The sequence below is a fragment of the Leopardus geoffroyi genome, chromosome D4, assembly GCF_018350155.1.
Source record: "Leopardus geoffroyi isolate Oge1 chromosome D4, O.geoffroyi_Oge1_pat1.0, whole genome shotgun sequence".
In the NCBI taxonomy this organism is placed as follows: Eukaryota; Metazoa; Chordata; class Mammalia; order Carnivora; family Felidae; genus Leopardus; species Leopardus geoffroyi.
Window position 1 is genome coordinate 14,376,954 of NC_059342.1, and position 22,526 is coordinate 14,399,479.

General features: G+C 37.3%; 1 protein-coding gene across 4 annotated transcripts in view; it reads left to right on the forward strand.

Moving 5' to 3' along the window:
* The window catches only part of CD4H9orf85 (chromosome D4 C9orf85 homolog), a 100,916-nt gene that overhangs the window by 40,891 nt on the left and 37,499 nt on the right, over positions 1–22,526 (forward strand). The window contains exons 3-4 of one of the 4 annotated variants that reach the window (XM_045469144.1): positions 17,254–17,367; positions 17,883–18,248. The exons of 1 other annotated variant lie outside the window; for it this stretch is intronic. In XM_045469144.1, the coding sequence (XP_045325100.1) occupies positions 17,254–17,367; positions 17,883–18,030 (262 nt within the window). In that variant the 3' untranslated portion in view covers positions 18,031–18,248. Of the gene's footprint in view, positions 1–11,098; positions 11,367–17,253; positions 17,368–17,882; positions 18,255–22,526 lie in introns of those variants that run through there. 2 more of the 4 variants (XM_045469142.1, XM_045469146.1) reach the window with 2 other exon arrangements.

The following is a 22,526-nucleotide window of genomic DNA, read 5'->3' on the forward strand; positions in this document are numbered from 1 at the left end:
AACCCTTATTTTAACATCTCTGAAGTTCTTTTAGTGTTGGGCTCACAAAATATTTAAAATAGAGCCATTTTCAAGGGAAAATAGGTAAAATTTGTATTTAGGTTAAATTTAAAGTTTTTCTTTACTGTGTATTTTATAAGAAAATACACTCAAGAGTGATTAAGTCATTTTCAGCCATTTTAAAAGATGTTTCAAAATACTTCACAAATTTTATAGCAGCTTGGAATGTGTGTCTCTTACCATTAAAATAATATCAAAACCATTCATTCTTAAAATCAACTTTCTTTGGTTACACAAATGCAGTCTTGAGGTGAAAAAAAATGCAGAAACTCAATTACTTTCAGACCACTTTTATTCTACTCCTAAAACCTGGATTAAGAGATTTGAAAGAGAAGGCACACAAAGGTACTTACGTGCAAGGGGAACTGGAAGGTTGTAAGTGTAAGTGTATAAATTTATATTACATTTGCACAAACATTTCACATTTATAGAAAGGAAACATTTTAAACTTGTGTGTCTCCTTAAAAGATGGGTATATTTATAGTCACAGAGTTATTAGCCTAATAAAACCTGACTGTTTTTCAGAATGAATTTAAATTTGAAAAGAGCATAATTGCTTTCAGCCATAGAATTCCTTCTTTTCTTTGAATCGGCCATTAGGGTCTCAACCATCAGTAGGAACCCTGGCAAAGCCCCACATCTAGGCCATATTACTTTTATCTGGTCAAGAGTTCTCAAGTGGTAATGTGCATAAGAATTTCTTGAAGAGCTTAACAGATTCTTGGGACCCATCCCCAAGATTCTGAGTATGTAAATAATGGCTGTAACCCAGACATCTGCATTTTAATAAGCTATGCAGGTGTTCGAGTCAGTGTTAAGAGTCACTGTTTTGGGGACTCAGTGGGTTAGAGAATGTAGATTCTGGGATCTTTTGACTCCAGCTTCCAAAACAGGATATCCTATTGTCAAGCCTATTTTACATGTAAATTTTGACATTTAACATTTCTGTAAATACAGTTTTATCCCTGAATTAGCAATTTGAATACTTAAGGATTGGCTCACCCCGGGACTCCTCCGTATGAAACAACACATCCATAGAAATGAAAACATTCTAATTTCCTTGAAGCTTCTGATGAACCTAACCAAGAAGGACTTTCTTTAAATTATTTTAAACCTTAAAAATAAAATTGAAGCCAAAAGAAAACCTGAAACTTTTTCCTAATCCATTTGGATTGTTAGAACTTTATCCATGTGTGTTCTAATGATCCACATTTTTAAAATCTGTTTTTTTATTGCAGAATAATTAAGTAAAGCTTTTTGGAAAATCAAAATACAAACATACCAAATAATTTAACAAGAAAATTGTAATAATTATTTTCACTTAGATTGTATATCAAAGAGGGTTTTTTTTTTTTTAGTTTTTTTTTTTTTTAATTCTAAATTATTTTTCTCAGTCAAGTCCCTGAAGGTATGATGTGTATGCAGTACAGTATTAAAGAACAAAATTCAACTGAGTGAATTTTAATGATCTTACTGGCTTTGGTCATTGATTCATGAATTGGGCAGCATACAGTCTAGCAGATAGAAAGCGGCTCCAAGGAGATACACAAATTGATAGGCATTTATAGGCAGAAGGGAGTGGAAACAAGGAGATTCTACTAAACAAAAAAGCCAGTTGGTTACTGCAGGCACCTCTCCTGGAGGCTGGCTGGGGGCTGTCGGGCAGATGACCTAACTGGTGCTGATTGGGAGATGCCTGATGGGTGTGGGATTCCCTTTCTGGCAGAGCTGAAAGTGAACTAAGTCTTGGTTTGGTGACTTGGGGCTTAGCATAAGCTGGTCCAATTTGGGCCTGCTTTTATGTTTTTAACAACAGTTTGATAATTTTGAGAAATGAATACAGTTGTGAGATTAGTACCACAATTAAGATATAGGACAGTTCCATCACCCCCCAAAACTGGGTAGTCACTCCCATCTGTTCCGGGGTCATTGAACACAATGGCCAAGAAAGAATTCTTGAGACATTGTATGCTGCAACTTAACAGGTTTATTTAAGTAGCATGGGGTCAGGGGTCAGGACCCGTGGGCACAAAGAACTGCACTTTTGTTGTATGAAGCTGGTGGTTACACACTTAGTACTCAAGGGGGGTGGAACGTGCAGGGAGTATTAGATCATGAATATCTTCTTTGAATTTGTACTCGTAAAAGTACGTTTGCAAGATTTCTCTGGTATTTATCATTCAGTTCAATATCAACTATTGGTGAGATACAAGATACACAGGCAGTTATAAGACCCTTTAAGAATGTAGCAACCAGCACTTATTTGATCCTTATCAAAACTATGCAGGCCAGAAGTCAGCCTTTGGGGCTAACAGTGAGCATTTTTCTGCTTCTATCCCTCATCATTTCCTCCCTGACCAATTTTTAGTCCTAAAATCTTTAAGGCTGTTGAAGGCCGAAGGGCCCATGTGCTGTAACTTCTTCAAGCCGACAGGGGCCGTAGAGATGTCCCTACTAATGGACTGAACTGGTTGCTCTCTGTCCCTACAAGTAACTATTATGGAAGCCCATTGCTGTAGAGTCCAGAGCGGATATTGAGGAAGGACTGTTTTGTGTAGTAAGGATCATCTGTCAGCTGGGTGAAGGAGTTAGGAAGTTTTACCTGTACCTCGACAATAGGAGAGAATAAAGCAAAAGAGACAACACACTAGGATTAATATTACAATAAAAATAAGAAGTGTGGGGTGTCTGGCTGGCTCAGTAGGTAGAACATGTGACTTTAACTCTGGGTTGTGAATTCAAGCCCCACAATTGGTATAGAGATTACTTAAGAATAAAACCTTAAAAAAAAAGTGTGATAAGAAGACCCTTTAAGATAGACTGTAGTCCCATTCCCAACCAAGAATTTAACCAAATATTAAAAGGGCTAGGAGTGAGACATTACCTTAATTTGTATGTGTATATCTGCTAAAACTTGGGATACATTAGCAGAGTCATCTGGGATATAAACACACACACACACACACACACACACACACACACACCATTTAATCTCAATATTAGCATAATAACTTCCCCTTTATCTTGCAGTCAGGATGTCAAGGGACATTAAGTTTCGGAGGGCCACTTTTTGATTTTATGGGTGACTTGTGTGTTGAGTTGGGTTAAAGGTGGCTGCTATATGCTTGGCTAAAGCCTCTATTTCTCACTTTTACATCAATAATGGTGGTGTAATGCCCGATGTTCTAAAACCTCCCACAAAAGACCACCAGAGTCGTGAGTCAAAGCCAAGCGGCAAGGGTCGTTTATTGCAGGTTCGAACCTGGACCTCTGCGCACTCGTTGCCGGTGACACACAGAGGCCCCGATCAGAGTTGGTATAGGGTTTTTATAGACAGGGACAAACAGCATAGGTGAGTGAGGGTCCTGATAGGTAAATTCTAAAGTAAGGACATTTGTGGTTTTCTGATTGGGCGTCCTTTGTCTGTTACTTGTGGTGGGAGAGAGAGAAAAAAAAGGGGAAGGGGATAGGTGAGGAATGTGCTAAGCAAGCAGGTTTACAGAAGCGAGAAACGCCGGTTAGTTTATGTACAACCACTCATTCCATTACATTTAGGAAGGTTTACAACCCATTCTACTACACAGCGGGTTACATTCAGGAAAGGTCTCACAATGCTCATAGCAAACAGCAAGCAAAACAGACTTCTCAGCAATTGTATTTCTTATCAAAGATCCATAATAAACAGAAAAGAGAACCTAGCTTTAAACTAAGGTAGGGCTGTCATTTGGATTGTTCCTTTCAGTGGCTTCCAGGCACAAGTATGGCTAAGGGATAAAACCATTAAGAAACCTTCTTTGCCTGATGTCTAGTCTTAACAATATTCTAATTATGAGGATTCATTGGCAAGTGGGAGAGGACGTGTCCCGGGAGATAGGGGCATTCCCCAGTGCATTCTCCAATCCAGTTAAAAGCAAGGTGGGGCCATCCATTGTTTGTACAAGTTCATAGTTAATTAACCCCATGGAGTGGCGTGTGCTCTGACTTTTAAAGAGCAATTTTGTTATCCTAGCCCCAAGGAACTGATCAAGGTGACAACTGACTTACACAGTTATTGGGGAGTCCATCCCATTGTCCAGCTGTGTAATCATATGTTTGTTGTATGAACAACATGGGGTCCCTTTTATTATCCCCTCAGAGGGGTATTATCTGTATATGGATAAGGAAGATTATCTGTATATGAGCTATTATGGCAGTCTCTTCGAAGTTTACCTCAAGTTGTCTAGCTTAGGCAAACAACAACCATTTAAAGAAATTAATCAAAACTAGAATCTGTGGGGCACCTGGGGACTTAGTCCATTAAGTGTCCCAGTCTTGATCTCAGGGTCCTAAGTTCAAGGCCTACATTGGGCTCCAACTGGATGTGAAGCCTATTTTAAAAAAACAAACAAACAACCAAATAAACAAAAACAACTAGAATCTATGGATATCATCAGGATGCATTTTTTAAAGTTTATTTATTTCGGGGCGGGGAGCATGAGCAGGAGAGGTTCAGAGACAGAGAAAGAGAATTCCAAGAATTCTGTCCTGAAAGCACAGAGCCCAACGTGTGGATCCATCCCACGAACCATGAGATCGTGACGTGAGCTGAAACCAACAGTCGAATGCTTAACTGACTGAGCTACCCAGATGCCTCTAAGGATGCGTTATTGAAACTTGTAGGAGCCTCTTGAGGCCAGAGCCAAGCCAAGTGTTTGTCGTCAGACTGCTGCAATACCTGTAGATTAGGGTATATTCCTTGAGGTCCCCCAAATATCCTGAAGTTCCTACAACTGCCAGGAATTGACTTTCTTTATGCACCTGGTAAGGCTGCTGGGAACTCTGTAAGAAGGGTATCAAACCAACATTTCCAAGGTTCCATTGGCTCCATAAAGTCAGCCTTAATTCCTTAAAGCTGTCTCATCATATCTGAGTCTATGCATGTCTCTCTCAAATATGACGTTCTGGTTAAAGCTTTGGTGGTAAAATAACCAATGTTTTCAGTGGTGTCCCATTACAAGAACAGATTCTCATTGAACTTATGCAAATAACTATAGGCTATGGAAGAAAGAGAACTCAACTGAGTTTCGGAATTTCAGAGGGTTCAGGTAAAGAGAAAAGTTGAATGCTTCAATTTGTTCACAAGGGAATACTTTATCATATTTCTGTAAACCATGGATATTTTAAGAGAAAGTTTCCTTAAATCTAGGAGAGCAAACATTAGAGAACAAGCAAAATTTCAAACAAAAGTCATAAAAATGATAATCATCTTCCTTAGTTCATTCAGCCCCATGTTATTTTTGTTCTGTTTGAATGCAGCTTTCCTATTAGTTCTGGAAATTCTTACACAGTTTAGTTTTATCCTAAAGATATCAAATATCTGTATTTGTCATATTCCTTTTCATAAGTCTCTTTGAAGATGAAACACATTTTGCAAGAGCATCAGAACAATAACTATAAATAACCAAAAAAGCTCAGAAATGGATGTGGTTAAAGATCTGATATGAGGGGCACCTGGGTGGCTCAGTCATTTGGGCATCCTACTCTTGATTTCAGTGCAGGTCATGATCTCAGAGTTTGTGGGATCGAGCCCCGGGTTGGGTTCTGAGCTGACAGCATGGAGCCTGCTTGCGATTCTCTCTCTTCCTCTCTCTGTCTCTCTGCCCCTCCCCTTGCTGGTACCCTCTCTCTCTCTCTCAAAATAAATGAAAAAATAAAATTCACTCGTAAAAAAAATGAAGATCTGATGTGAGAGTTCATTGTAATGTAGCTGACTAGGAAATCCAGTTACTTCTGTGACACATAACACTTAAAAAAATCAGAATATCAAGCAATGACCTTGTGCTAAACATATTAAAACTTAAGGAATTTTATATATTTTCTAGAATAGTTTTAGCATTTACCCATATAACATAACCTAAGAAGGTTTATCATAATAAGCTTGACAGTGCTTTCCAAGCAACATACCAAATAAATAAGTCTAATTAGTCAAAAAGACTTCATTTACCATTTAAATCTCAGGAAGTTTGTTAACATCAGAAAGCTTTTATTTATTTATTTTTAATTTTTAATTAATTTATTTTTTCAATTTACATCCAGCTTAATTAGCATATAGTGCAACAGTAATTTCAGGGGTAGATTCCTTAATGCCCCTTACCCATTCAGCCCATCCTCCCTCCCACACCCCCTCCAGTAACCCTCTGTTTGTTCTCCATATTTAAGAGTCTCTTATGTTTTGTACCCCTCCCTGTTTTTATATTATTTTGCTTCCCTTCCCTTATGTTCATCTATTTTCTCTTAAAGTCCTCATATTAGTGAAGTCATTATGGTATTTGTCTTTCTCTGATTGACTAATTTTGCGTAGCATAAATACCCTCTAGTTTCATCCACGTAGTTGCAAATGGCAAGATTTCATTCTGTTTGATTGCTGAGTAATACTCCATTGTATAGATATACCACATCTTCTTTATCCATTCATCCACTGATGGACATTTGGGCTCTTTCCATACTTTGGCTATTGTTGATGGTGTTGCTATAAACGTGGGGGTGCCTGTGCCCCTTCGAAACAGCACACCTGTATCCCTTGGATAAATACCTAATAGTGCAATTGCTGTAACCTCACAAAGTTTTAAAGCACGTACCTAAATAGGATTACAGGTCATTATAAAACTTAATATTTAATGATATATTTACCAAAGCTGGCAATAGGAGATTCTACAGAAGGTTACACAATTGTTAGCAAAACTTAGTTCTTAATATTTAGAAGTTTCAATTCTCTTAAGTAATCAAAGACCTGAAAAAGACAAAACATAGCTTTGTTTTTCTGGACAGATAAAGAAAAAGAAACTGTTTACAATTTCTTATCAAGAGCAGACCAACAATCTGAAAATTTTTTGTCTTTTTAACAGAGAGAGAAGCAGAATTTCAGTCTTATACCAGTGTACTTTTAAAATCCATTCACTTCAGCCTTAGTCCTGACCACGCAATGAAGTTCTTTTCCAAAGATTTCTCTTCACAAACCTTCTACAACTTTCCTTTTTATTCAAATTTTATCATAAGCCATTTCTCTCCAAATAACCAGCCTCATTTTAGGACAAAATTACTTTTATTTTCCCTCAACAAAATGTATTTCCATTCCTTCTATCTTTCCCATGTATCTCCTACAGAATTACTTTCCTTATTCCATTATCCTTAATTATATTTAACAGAATTTTAACTGTTAGAAACCTTAGTTTCCAATGAAATGAAAGAGTAACTGATTGTGAACTGTTACACCAGCATTCTTTAGATAGGCAAATTTATAAATACATTTCATAATTTCTAAAAACATATTTTTCCATAGTACAGTCTTTCAATACAGCATAAAGCATGTTTCCCGACAGGCCCAAGTGTCTTCAGTTTCTCTGCAACAAGAAGGCAAAGCAGATAAACCTGTGTTTGGTAAACAAAGTTTTAGCAGTCCATGTCTTTTGGAAAAGATTTAGATATCCAGTCGATTCAATCCTATTTATCATCTCACTTAGCAAACCTTCAAAGTTTTAGGTTACCAAATATTTTGAAAGCAATAAACTTTTTTTATGTATTTAACCTACCTGTTTTTATTATTTTAAAGTTTATTTATTTTGAGAGAGAGGGAGAGAGAGCGAGCAGGCGCTCGGGGCAGAGAGTAGCAGAGAGAGAATCCCAAGCAGGCTCTGTGATAGGAGTGTGGAGTCTGACATGGGGCTCGAACTCACGAACCGCGAGATCATGACCTGAGCCCAAATCAAGAGTTGGACGCTTAGCTGACAGAGGCATCCCAGGCGCCCCTCGAAAATTTCGAGACAGCCAGATTTTAAGTCCTCTTTTTGCTGACAGATTGCAACAGTGATAACAGGAGCTTATTTGACCTTCGGTAAACCTTGATAGAATTAAAGTATTATATTTAAAGCTGATAACTTTAAAGATATGTCTGTCTTAATTAAAGTAACAAATTTAGTCTAAATACTGAACATGTTGCACCTGGGTCCACTGAAAAGTCAGTCTATTTGTTCCCCACGGCCACTTTTTACCTAGGGAGCCTGTGTAAAGTGGGTGGTTTCAGCCCAGGGAGGGGTCCCTAGACCTCTTCATGTTGACTGGGAAGGCGCTCCCGTTTGAACTTCATGCGGAGGTGGCCCAGCAGGTTGGAGTGCCTTTCACTCCTTGATAGTGGGGGCAGGAGAAGTGGGAGCCAGTGGCACCAGGGACAGTGAAAATGGTGTAGGAGCCCCTTGTATAAGCTGGTGGTGCAGAAACAGGTGGAGGGGGAGGTGGAGGCAGAAGAGACGGGGTGCCGCCAGCAAGGCCGGAGGTGTCTAAAAGCCCAGATGGCACGGAAAGAGGACTCCTGGTCCTGAAGCTCATCAGCTCAGACAGGTGAACAGATGCGTTTTTTCTTTCTCACAACAAAACGTGAAAATAGGCAGTCCCTGAAGGGCTGGAGAAGACAGGGAACCTCCCTGAAACAAAAGGAATGTCAGCAGCTGCCTGGGAATATTCCTTTAAAGCCCCTGTCTGGAGGTAGACTAACCAGACAGTTGGCTCCAGTTATCGCTGCCATTAACCAGGGAGATGAACGAGGGAAAAAAAAAAACCTCACATACAACAAGAGTCAGGCAACATTTATCTGGTCCTCTCAAGGTATATTCCAGATCTGACACATGGAAGAGGAAGCAAACAAAGAGGAGGCGAGTAACTCAGGAAAAACAGAGGGAGGCATGTACAGGATCTTGGCAGCAACCTGTTTACAGGAAAGAAGTGGGAGCTCGTAGGGAACAGGACAGAACACAGGTGATGTGGCAGATTAACAGAAGTAGAAGGGCCTGAGGCAGGTGAGCCGATGGTGGATTGAAGAGTAGAGCGTGAGAAGATGGGTGTTCTCATGCCCTCTAAAGGAATCAGGACAGACCAGATATAGGGCCATGAAGAGCTGACCATATGGGGTTTTGGTCTATTTTTCCGGTCAGATTTCCCCATCCTCTAGTTTATATTGAGGCCAACTATGTTCAAAAGTAAGCAGACTTGGGAAGGAAGCATCCAAGGTGTCAGGGTCAAATTGGTTCCAGTTTCTCAAGATGTATCCCAAGGGAGTGTTGGATGGGATCGAGGATGGGAAAGATAGTGACAGCCTCCTGGGCTAGAGGCATCCCTGCTGATCCCCAAGAGCATTGCTTTGGATAGTCTGGGCCCTGGGGACATTTCCCTGGAACAATCCAATTATTGTCCCTGGTGTAGGTGGGCATCTCCGACCTGCTGACCTCTTTGACCTAGCATGCCTTCCAAAGAAGGAACCCCTGCCTATCCTTCCTTTCAATCAACATGGGTTTCCTTGGAAGATGGGAGAAGTCTCCCCAATACTGAGGTTGCATTTAGTCTGGCAATCAGCAGTTTTTGCATCCTTTTTAGGCCTTTTCCCAGGTAGATTAGAAATCCTGTTGTCCAAATTGACTCTAATGTGTTAGGAGACAGCTCAAGGGAGAGTCCTCTGGGACTGAGGAAAGTTGATTCCATATTTAATTCATACAAAAATGAGGAGAGTACATTAACTGAGTAGGAGTCCATTACCAAAATCCCCCTTTGCTTCTGAATGACAGAATATTCTCATCAGGAATATTGCCTGGGATTATTGCCCAGAATATTGTTCTGGGATTCAGAGTGGCAGCCAGCGTCCTCTTCTTGACCACTGTGACACCTTTGTACTTCTTGAGAAGGGATGTCGACCTTCCTTTGCTTCTTTATTGCATTCTAGACTGCAATAGGTGCTGGTGAATGGACTGCATCGCCACAGAGATTGGGGCTGCCTCTTTCCGTTTTGGGGGAGTCGATGTATTTGGCGACCAATAATCCTTTTCTAAGACTCTAGATCTAATATAAATGGATGAGGTGAAGGTCCTGGCTTTTGTTAAGAAGAGGCAGTTATTTTATATCATAATGAGTGTCATATATCTAAGCTAGACGCCCTTGAGAGTAGGACAAAGAACACCAAACAGCCCATGGGTAAGGACAAATCTGAGACACGAAAAAAAACAAAGTATGCAGCTTCTATCTAATCTGGGCAACTTTCTCATGAGCTTTGTCCATGACCCAGTCCCAAGGGAGTGGTCCGCTGTTGTGTGAGTGCCCCAACTAGGTCATAGTTTTGACTGGTCCCTTTTGGAAAGCACATGGTCAGATGTATCTTGGATTTTATGCTCACTGAGGGATCATGCTTGGTTATTTAGGAAGAAACCTTATACAGGAGTCTTAAGATCGGCAGCCATCCTAATGACATGTACAGCCATCCTGTGCCCGAGAAGAATACAGGTATTAAAAGAATAGGTAAGAGGTGCCTGGGTGGCTCAGTTGGTTAAGCATCAAGCTTCAGCTCAGGTTGTGGTCTTGTGGTTCGTGAGTTCGAGTCCTGTGTTGGTCTCTGAGCCTGGAGCCTGCTTTGGATTCTGTGTCTCCCTCTCTCTCTGCCCCTCCCCTGCTCATGCTCTGTCTCTTTCTCTTTCTCTCTCAAAAATAAATAAACATTAAAAAAAAAAAAGAATAGGTAAAATAGAGAGGGCCTGATTTCTGAACCCAGTGCCATTACAGTCAGTTATTTATTTTGAGAGAGAGAGTGAGAGCAAGCTCAAGCAGGGGAAAGGCAGAGAGAAAGGGAGAGAGAGAATCCCAAGCAGGTTCCACACTCAGTGTGGAGCCCGATGCAGGCTCCATCTCGCGACTCTTGGATCATGACCTAACCAAAAATCAAGAGTGGGACACTCAACTGACTGAGCCACCCAGGTGCCCCTTATCAGGAATTTTTGATCATGATTTTGTTGTAGTTAACAAATCTTTGCCTGGCTTAGGCTCACAAATATTTTCTCCTGTGTTTTCTTTTAGAAGTTGTATGATTCTTGGTTTTATATTTGGACTTATGAACCATTTCCTATTAATTTTATGAATATCCAGTTGTTATAGCATCATTTGTTGAAAGGACTGTTTTTTCTCCATTGAATTCCCTTTGTACTGTGCTGAAAATCAATTGATTGTATATGTATGGATCTATTTCTAGATTCTGTTTTGTCCCATTGATCCATGTGTCTATCCTTTCACCAATACCACACTAACTTGATTACTGCAGTGTTTCGGTAAGTCTTGAAATCCAATCATGAGTCTTCCCACCTGGTTTTCTTTTTCAAAATTATTTTGTCAGTTATAGGTTTTTTTTGCCGTTTTCTTATAACTCTTAGAATCAGTCTGTCAATTTCTACAGAAAGACATTGGTCATTGCTAGAACACAGAGTTTATTTTTGTTTACTGACCATATATACTATGACTTTAATAAACTCATGTTTTATTTATTTACTTTTTAAAAAGATTTTATTTTTAAGTAATCTTTACACCCAATGTGGGACTCAAACTCAAAACCCAGAGATCAAGAGTCGCATTCTATACCGACTGAACCAGCCAGGCGCTCCCTCACTTTTTATTTCTAATACTTCTTTAGTTAATTCATTGGGATTTTCTATATAGACAATGATTTAAAAAAATAAAGACAGTTTTATTTCTTGCTTTCCAATCTGTATGCTACTGTATTTCTTTTTTGCCTTTATTGCACTGCTTAGGACCCCCAGTATATTTTTGAAAAGGAATGATGAGGGCCTGTATTCTTTCCCTGTTCCTGATCTTATAAGGAAGATATTCATTTTTTCGTCATTAAATATGATGTTAGCTGTAATTTCTTTGTAGATGCTTTTTATCAGTTTGAAGAAGTTTCCTTTATAGTTTGCTGAGAGTTTTTATCATGCATTGATGTTACTTTAATGCTTTTTCTGCGTCTATTGAGATCAATAAATGGGTTTTCTTCCTTAGAACATCAATTCAGTGAATTATATGAATTGATTTTAATATATTTTTTTACTGTTTATTTTTATTTTTGAGAGAGAGTGTGAGCGGGGCAGGAGCAGGGGCAGAGAGAGAGGGAGACAGAATCAGAAGCAGGCACCAGGCTCCATCTGTCAGCATAGTGCCAGATGCGGGGCTTGAACTCACTAACCACAAGGTCATGACCTGGGCTGAAGTCGATACTTAACCGACTGAGCCACCCAGGCGCCCCTTCGTTGATTTTAATATTGAATCAACCTTGCATGCCCTTGGATAAAGCCTACTTGGTCATGATGTATACCCTTTCCGAAATTTGATAAATTTCATTTGCTAACATTTTGTTATAGATTTTTACATCTATGTTCATTAGAAATACCAGTCTGTAATTTTGTCTTTGTGTTATCACAATATTAGGGCCTCATCACATGTGTTGAGAACTTTTCCTTCCTATTTTGTTTTCTGAAAGGACTTGTGTAATTAGTTTTTTTTTTTAATTAGTGCTATTTCTTGTTTTGATAGTATGCCTTTTCAGAAATGTGTCTGTATCAGTAGAGGTTGTTGGATTTATGTGCATCGAGTTGTTTGCCAAATTCTCTTACTGTTCTTTTAATATCTGTTAGATTTACCTAGTGCTGCCCTTCTTTCATTCCTGATATTGGTAACTTGTCTCCTTTCTTTTATCATCGTCAGTCTGACCATGTGTTTATGAATTATATTAATTTTTTAAAAGCATCTCCTTTTGGTTTTATTGATTTTCTCTATCTTTCTGTTTTCAATTTTATTGATTTTTTTAAAAAAGTAAACTCTACTTCCAGTGTGGGGCCTGAAGTCAGGACCCCAAGGTCAAGAGTTACATGGTCTGCTGACTGAGCCAGCCAGGCACCCCTCAATTTCATTGATTTTGGTTTGTATTGACATTGCTTCCTTCCATTTGTTTGCTTTGAGTTTACACTTTTTCCCAGGTGCCCCCCTCCCTGCTTTCTTAAAGTAGAAGTTCAGATAGTTCTTCTTGTTTAATATAAACATTTAATTATATAAATTTCTGAAGAATATTTTAGCTTTGTTCTATAAATTTCAATGCTGTGTTTTCATTGTCATTCAGTCAAAATATTTTCTCATTTCCCTCATGACTTCCTCTTTGACCTGCATGTTATTTAGGAATGTTTTGTTTAATTTCTGGATATAAGGGCATTTTGCAGATGTTTTTCTGTGTACTGATTAATTTCATTATGGTCAAAGAACAAATTTCAGGTTAAAAAATTTTTTTAATTTGTTTTAATTTGTTTTAATTTATGGCTGAGAATATGGTCTGTCTTGGAGCATGCTCCACGTGTATTTAAAGAGAATATATTGCTCTTGTTGGGTGGAGTGTTCTATAAATGTTAATTTGGTTGATATAGGCTTCTATCAACCAGGTGTTCTATAACTTCATTGATTTTTTTGCATACTTGTTCCATCAATTACAGAAAGAGAAGTGTTGAAGTCCCTAATTATACTTATGGATTTTTCTATTTCTCTTTTTATCAATAGTTTGCCTCATTTATTTTAACACCCTGTTGTTAGGTGCCTAAACATTTAAGATTATTATGTGTGTGTGTGTTTTTATTAAATTTTGTTTTTAGTTTTTATTTTTTTTTTGAGAGACAGAGAACGAACAGGGGAGGGACAGAGAGAGAGGGAGACACAGAATCCGAAGCAGGCTCCATGCTCCGGGCTGTGAGCACTAATTGGGCTCGAACTCACGAACTGTGAGATCCTGACCTGAGCCAACGTCAGTTGCTTAACCGACTGAGCCACCCAGGCACCCCGATTATTGGGTGTTTTTAAAAAATTGATCCCTTTATTGTCATGTAATAACCATTTTTATACCTGGCAATTTTCTTTGAAGTATATTTTGATAATAATATATTGACTACGGCTTTCTGTTGTTTTTTTTTTTTTTTTTTATGTTTATTTATTTTGAGAGAGAGGGAAGAGAGAGAATGCAAGCAGGGGAGAGGCAGAGAGAGAGGAGCAAGAATCCCAAGCAGGCCCTGCTCTGTCGCACAGAGCCCGATGCAAAGCTCAGTCTCACAAACCTCGAGATCATGACGTGAGCCAAAATCAAGAGTCAGAGGCTTAACTGACTGAGCCACCCACGTGCCCCTCCAGTTTTCTGTTGATTAGTAGTTGCATGGTTTTTTTCCTTGTCCTACTTTTAACTGTCTATATGTTTCTGTTTAAAGTGGATTTCTGCTATCTTTTGTCTTTCATTCCAAGATTTTATTTCTAACACTTCCGTTTGACTTTTAAAAATACCTTTATGAAGATTTAACTCACACACCATCCACTTCATCCATTTGAAGTGTATAATTCAGTTGCTTTTAGTATATGATGGAGTTGTGCAATCATCACCACAACCAATTTTGAACATTTTCATCATCTCAGAAAGAAACCCCATGCCCATTAGTAGTCAATCTGCATTTTCCCCCCAAACACCCCTACTCTTGCTTTCTGGCTCGATCACTTTGCCTTTTTTGAACATTTCATATAAACAGAATCATATAGCATGCAGTGTTTTGTGGCTGGCTTCCTAGCATAATTTTTTCAAGCATGTGGTAACATTTATCAGTACTTAATTATTTTTTATTACTAAGTACTCCACTGTAGAGCTATGCATCTTATTTAGCCATTCATTACTTGATGGACATTTAGATAGTTTCCATTCTTTTGGCTATTAACAAATAATGTGGCTGTCAACATTCATATACAAGTTTTTGTATGCATGTATATTTTCATTTCTTATGTATGTATGTATGTATGTATGTGTGTAGAGTATTGTTTGTTCTTGGCTCCTTTGTTGTAAATTAAAAAAAATTTTTTTAATGTTTATTTATTTTTGAGAGAAAGAGACAGAGTGTGAATGGGGGAGGGCAGAGAGAGAGAGGGAGACACTGAATCCGAAACAGGCTCCAGGCTCTGAGCCATCAGCACAGAGCCTGATGTGGGGCTCAAATCCATGAATCATGAGGTCATGACCTGAGCTGAAGTCTGACGCTTAACAAACTGAGCCACTCAGGTGCGCCTCCTTTGTTGTAAATTAATTGACCATATATATGTGCTTTTATTTCTGGGCTGTTAACTCTGTTCTACTGATTTATGCATTTGTTTTTATGTCCACACCTTACTATTTTGATTACTGTAGCTTTGTAATATAGTTTGAAGTCAAGAAGTGTGATGCCTTTAGCTTTGTTCTTTCTCAGGATTGCTTTGACTCTTTGAGGTCTTTTGTGGCTCCATTTACATTTTAGGATTATTTTATTTTTGTGAGAAATGTCTTTGGAACTTTGGTAGGCATTGCATTGAATCTGTAGATTGCTTTGGGTAGTGTGGACATTTTAACAATATTATACAGATATGTACAGAACATTCCACCTAAAAACAACAGAATACACTTTTCTTCTCAAGTACATGTGGAACACTCTTCAGGATAGATCCTATGTTAGGCCACCAAACAAATCTTAAAAATTTAAGAAGAGTGAAATCATATCAAGTACCTTTTTCAACCACAGCAGTATAAAAGTAGAAATAAATTACAAGAACAAAAGTGTAAACCTCAGTAATTTGTGGAAAGTGAACAACCAATGGGTCAAAGAAGAAATAGAAAGAGAAAACAAAACAAAACACCTTGAGACAAATGAAAATGGAAAGAGAACACACCATAACATATGAGATATAGCAGTAGTTATAAGAGGGACGTTCATAGCAATAAATGTTTACATCAAGAAATAAGAAAACTTAACCTAATTTTACATCTCAAGGAACTAAAAAAAGAAGAACAAATGAGCCAAACTTAGTAGAAGGAAGGAGATAAGAACAGAGCAGAAAAAAAGTGAAATAGAAAGTAAAAAGACAATAGGAAAGATCAATAAAACTAAGAACTGTTTCTTTGAAAAGATAAACAAAATTGACAAATCTTGAGCTCAACTCACCCACTAGAAAAGACAAAGGACTCAAAATCAGAAGTAAAACAGAAGTTACAATTGATACCACAGAAATACAAAAGATCCTAAGAGACTGCATGAACAAATGTATGCCAACAAGTTGGAAAACATATGAGAAATGGGTAAATTCCTAGAAACATACAACCTTTCAAGACTGAATCTTAAAGAAATAGAAAATCTTAACAGACTGATTACTAGTAAGGAGATTGAATTAATAATCAAGTCTCTCCCAAAACAAAAGTCCAAGACCAGACAGTTTTACTGGTGAATTCTGCCAACATTTAAAGAATTAACACCAATTCTTCTCAAACTATTCCAAAATATAGAAAAGAAGAGAACACTTCCAAACTCATTTTATGAGGCCAATATCACTCTGATAACAAAACCAGACAGGGATGTCAGAAGAAAAGAAAATTGCTGGCCTGTATCCCTGATGCACACAGATGCAAAAATTCTCAACAAAATATTAGCAGACCAAATTCAACGATACATGAAAAGGATCATACAACATGATCAAGTGGAACTCATTCTAGGGATGCAGGGGTAGTTTGACATCTGTGAATCAATGTGATATACTACATTAATAAAATGAAAGGTAAAAATATTATGTTCATCTCAGTAAATACAGAAAAAGCATTTGACAAAATTCAACATCTGTTTATGATAAAAACTCTCAACAAACTGGGTAGAGGAAACATACCTCAATGTAATAAAGGTTGTATATGATAAACCCATAACTAACATTAGACTCAATAGAGAAAAGCTGGAAGCTTTTCCTCTAAGATCAGGAACAAGATGAAGATACCTTTTCTTGCCACCTTTATTCAACATAGTACTAGAAGTCATAGCCAGAGTAATTAGGCAAGAAAAAGAAATAAAAGGCATCCAAATAGGAAAGGAAGAAGTAAAACTGTCACTATTTGCAGATGACATTTTTAAAAATTTATTTAAGTATCTCTATACCCAATGTGGGCCTCAAACTTACAACCCTGAGATCAAGAGTCTCAGGCTCTTAGACTGAGCCATCCAGGTGCCCGTGCAGATGACATTTTTAAAAGCTTTAAGAAAGAAGATAAATCTAGGGTGCCTAGCTGGCTCAGTAGGTGGAGTATGTAATTTTGATTTCGAGGACATGAATTCAAGCCTCACTTTGAGCCTAGAGCTTACTTAAAAAATAACAAACTGTTATTTAGAAATGCTATATAATTAATCTAAATTGACATAAGATAAGTGAGATTGAAATATAGGAGTTTTGATTTTTAGGCTTTTCACTTATACATTTAGCTACACCCCCTCATTTCAGCAGATAAATCTTAGGAAATTAGTAAAAAATAATACTTGATGTTTTTCCCACTTGTAGTGTTAAATGTTTACAAAAAGCAGTGAGAGATTCTTATCACATAATGTGTAGACCATGTGCCTGTGAACTTGAAGTTTGTGCAAAATGTGGAAAGAAAGAAGACATTGTTATTCCGTGAGTATTTTTTTTTCATGTCTGGGATTTACTCTTTTAGTAATTGATAAGTGGATTTTCTTTCAAGGAAACATTCAGTAGCTCTAAGAGTCTTAAGGTGCAGTCTATCACACCAGTTTAGATTCTTTCCTTCTACCTAACAGGAAAAAAGTCTTAATTATTCATTAAAATTTTCTATCATTACAGTAAAAATAAAACTTTATATTTTTAGGAAATGGAAATATTTATCCATAAGGCTTACATTCATCACTCATCACAGAAGAATTCATTCATTATATAACTGCTTTTCTTTAGTGGACATCATATATTAATTTCTTTGAGGCTATTTTGTTGACAACAATATTATAATTGGTTGGATCTTGACTGATATTAGTCTTCCAGGAGTTTTTACTCTATACTTATTTTTTTAGGCTCCTCCTAATGAGGAAATGTAGTATAAAGTTCTTGTCACTCTATAGTTAAATAATGAAAGCCTGAGAAATAAATAGAAGTTTTAATTTTTTTTTCAATTTTAGGTTTAATAAAGAACCAGAAAAGACAGAAAATCCTGAAAGTAATCTACGTTCCAACCCTAGAAGTTGCAGAAGAAATGAAGAAGAAAGTGATGATGATTTAGATTTTGATATTGATTTAGATGACACAAAAGACAATCAAGGGGATTAATATATTCAAAGTCAGTTTGAAAACATGAAATTCTGAACAACTTTTGACTTTTGAGGGTTTTACACAAAAATACTGTGAAATCCTAATGAGAAAAATAGCAAAAACCTATATAGAAAACAGGCAAAATTCACACATGGACTATATAACTTATGCATGATACTTGGATGATTATGAAACTTTCATTTAGTGTTTTCTTACAATACATTTTTTAAAAAAGTTTTTTAGGGGCGCCTGGGTGGCGCAGTCGGTTAAGCGTCCGACTTCAGCCAGGTCACGATCTCGCGGTCCCTGAGATCGAGCCCCGCGTCAGGCTCTGGGCTGATGGCTCAGAGCCTGGAGCCTGTTTCCGATTCTGTGTCTCCCTCTCTCTCTGCCCCTCCCCCGTTCATGCTCTGTCTCTCTCTGTCCCCCAAAAAAATAAATGTTGAAAAAAAAAATTTAAAAAAAAATAAAAAAGTTTTTTAATGTTTATTTTTGAGACAGGGAGAGACAGAGCACAAATTGGGGAGGGCAAAGAGAGAGGGACACACAGAATCTGAAGCAGACTCCAGGCTCTGAGCTGTCAGAATAGAGCCCGACACAGGGCTCGAACTCACAAACTATGAGATCATGACCTGAGCTGAAATCAGACACTTCACCAACTGACTCAGCCACCCAGGCGCCCCTCTTATAATACACTTTTAAGTAGCATATGCCAGAGTACCTGCCAAAGTGAATATTAGGTTATCATATTGCAGTTCAAGGGAATTATTTAGAAGAATGTGCTACCTAATATCAAACTAAACAAGATTCAGAATTGTTACTTGTGTAAGAAGTATCTCATGGAAAAATCAGATGATATAACTATAGTGCAAGCTTCAAAAATTGGTCCTCAGCACCTTTTGATGGATTGATCCCAAGTAAATGGCCCACATAACAAAGTCCCTTTACTTAAAGCTTGCTTATAAAAGACTTGTTATTTATTTTTTGTAATAATGTTTAATAAGTGTATTGAAGCAGTTTTTCTTGAAAGTATTTTTACATACTGGATCACATTTTTTAACCTTTCTTCTTTTGTGAAATATGCATACAGAAAAAAATATATAAAATACATATGTGTAATTTAATAAATAATTATAAGAAAAGTCATACATCTGTCATCCAGATGAAGAAACTACTTTTAAACAATATAAATTAGTTTTGTCTGATTTTTAGTCTTTTTTATCTTTTTATTTTGAAAAATCTCAAACCCAAGGAAAACAGCAAACTAGTACAATGAAACCTTGTGTATTCTTCCCGTAGATTCACAATTGATCGGTTATATTTTCATTATATCTCATTAGGTATTAGATACGTATTTTATTTCCTGAACCGTTCGAAAATAAGTGGCAGACATTGGATTTGAACTTTATATGGACAGACTTATACATGCATGTTATTTTGTATCTCTTTATAATGAAATAAAGAACATGGATGTGAAATTGATCCATATTGTTGTAAGAGCTTTAATTTGTTCATTTTGCAATACTGTGTTTTATTCCATCGTCTTAACATACTACAATTTATTTATCCTCTCTAATGCTGAGGGACATTTGAGTTATTTTAAAATTTTCCTAGTACAAATAATACTGCTGTGACCATTGTTACATGTGTTTCTTGGTATAAATTTCCATTAGATGTATATTTAGTAGCGGTACAGGCCATCCAGCTATGTACATTTTCAGGATTACTGTATAATGCCAAGCTATTTTTCCAGAAGAATTGTTATCTCCTTTCCCCACAGCAATCTATTAGAGTTCCAGTGCTCTGTATCCTTTTTAACTAACACTTGATCTTTACATTTCTGTCAGTTTGATAAGTGTGTAATATGTCTTTGTCTTATTAATTTTATAATTTATATGTATATGTATGCATGTATATGTTACACACACACACACACACACCCCACATCTTTTTGTCCATTCATCTATGGATGAACATTTAGGTTGCTTCCACATCTTGGCTATTGTCAATAATACTGCAATAAACATAGGGGAGCATATATCTTTTCAAATTAGTGTTTTGGGTAAATACCCAGTAGTGGAATTACTGGATCATATGGTGTTTCTATTTTTTTAGTTTTTGAGGAACCTTCATACGGTTGCATAGTGGTTGCACCAACTGATGTTCCCATGAACAGTACACAAGAGTTCCCTTTTCTCCACATCCTCACCTTGCTGTTTGTCTTTTTGAGGGTAGTCCTTCTGACAGGGTATGAGATGATGTCTCATTATGGCTTTGATTTGCATCAAAGTCATGGTGCATGGTTAGTGATGTCGAGCATCTTTTCATGTGTCTCTTGGCCATCTGTGTGTCTTCTTTGGAAAAATGTCTATTCAAATCCTCTTCCCATTTTTAATGGATTTTTTTGTTTAAAAATATAAAATCTTATTAAAACGTTGAGGAAAATAGAGACATAAATGGAGGAAGAGAAAAATAAGTGGAAAGAGATACCATATTCATGCTGGAGAAAGAGATACCGTATTCATGGTGAGGAAGTCTCAGTTTTCTAAGGTTACAATTTTGCAGAAAGTTTCCCATAATTTTGTGGGGCTTACCTTTTTGCATACAAAATTATTTTCTGGCTGAGGTAACTTTTGTGGTTAAAGAGCCAACTAAATTAATTATTAGACCTAGCATAAATTCTTTCCCATCTGAATAAGTTATAAATCCTCAGATTACCTTCTTAGGAGAGAAATTTAACAAAGAGCATCACCTAGTGACATATCCTAATATCTGCATTTCTGTCTTTAGTGGTAAGAAAGGTTTTGCCTTGTTTTTTTTAAGCAAACATAAATTTAATTGTTACATTTAGTTCATTTATATTTTTTAGGAAGTATTTTGTACAATCTAAAAATTTCTTTTCATTGGAACTCAGCATGGGTCTAAATCCTGCTGTATCATTTACTAAGCTGTATGTCATGGTACAAACTAGTTAATCTTTCTGTGCCTTCGTTTTCATGAGGTTGATAGAAGGATTAAATGCATTAATATGTGAAATGCCTAGAACCTATAAGAACACTATGCAATTGATGCTATTATTGCTACTGTTTGATTATATGTATAAATAAATTGGTAATGGATTAGTAATTATTAATAACGGAGAAAGCAATTTAGTTGTTTGCCTACATTCTGCAAGTTGCATATATATAAATATCTATAATGTAATATATATAAAAATTCCATATGTGTGTGTGTGTGTGTGTGTATATATATATATATATAGACAGAGAAAAAGAGAGAGAGAGAGAATGCAGAATGTATATATATGGAATCCTGTTAGTTGCAAATCCATGTTACCTGGCTTCAGGGTCTGTTTTTTAACTACTGAGCTACTGTACCAGTCTTAATCACATTTCAAAAGCAGTTCCAAAGGTAAATAGAGAAAACTGTATTAGATGGAGGACATGGCATGAACTTACTTGGTGACTAAAAAGGCTTAGAATAATGACAATATAATAATAGCATTCATTCGTTCAACAAATAATTGTTGAGCACCTATGTGTGCAGGGCCCTGTTCAAGATACGTGGGGTACAACAATGAACAAAACAAAGATCCTTATCATTTCAGAGACGACTTTTTAGTGGGTAGAGACAGACAATTAGCAATAAACGTAGGAAGTAAATTATATTAGAAGGTGAAAAGTGCTGTGGGAAAAAATAAGGAATGCTTGAGTGATTGGGACTCTAAGAGCTTGGATAGCCTAGGGATGGGTGTACAAGTGGGTGGGAAGTGGGCTGTGATTTTTATTTTTTTTTTTCACCGTTTATTTATTTTTGGGACAGAGAGAGACAGAGCATGAACGGGGGAGGGGCAGAGAGAGAGGGAGACACAGAATCGGAAACAGGCTCCAGGCTCTGAGCCATCAGCCCAGAGCCCGACGCGGGGCTCGAACTCACGGACCGTGAGATCGTGACCTGGCTGAAGTCGGACGCCTAACCGACTGCGCCACCCAGGCGCCCCATTGGGCTGTGATTTTTAAGTGAGGTGCCCAGAGTGACACATTGGGGAAAAATGTCCCAGGCAGAGGAGACAGCCACAATCTGGCAAGATTTTCCCAGATTTGTTCAAGGGACAGCAAGGAAGGAAAGAAAGAATTAAGTTGGAGACTCATAAGCCATCAGGGAGGTAATGGATGGCCCGATCATGTGAAACCTGCTTTTGAGAGGTTTCTTTTTTATCTTTGGTTTTCAGCCATTTGACTATGAAATTTGGTTCGTGCCTTAAGGTTTTCTTAGTTCTTCAAATCTGTTGGTCACTGTCCTTAAACTTGGAAAAAAATCAATTTGTAGGTTTTCCTTTTTAAATTTTTCTTAATTATTTTTTTTAAGTAAGCTCTACACCCAATGTGGGGCTTGAACTCAAGACCCCAAGATTAAGAGTCACATACTCTACTGACTGAGCCAGCTGAGTGCCCCCAGTTTGTATGTTTTCTATTAGCCTTTCTTGTCATTCATTAATTCTCTTCTAAATAAAT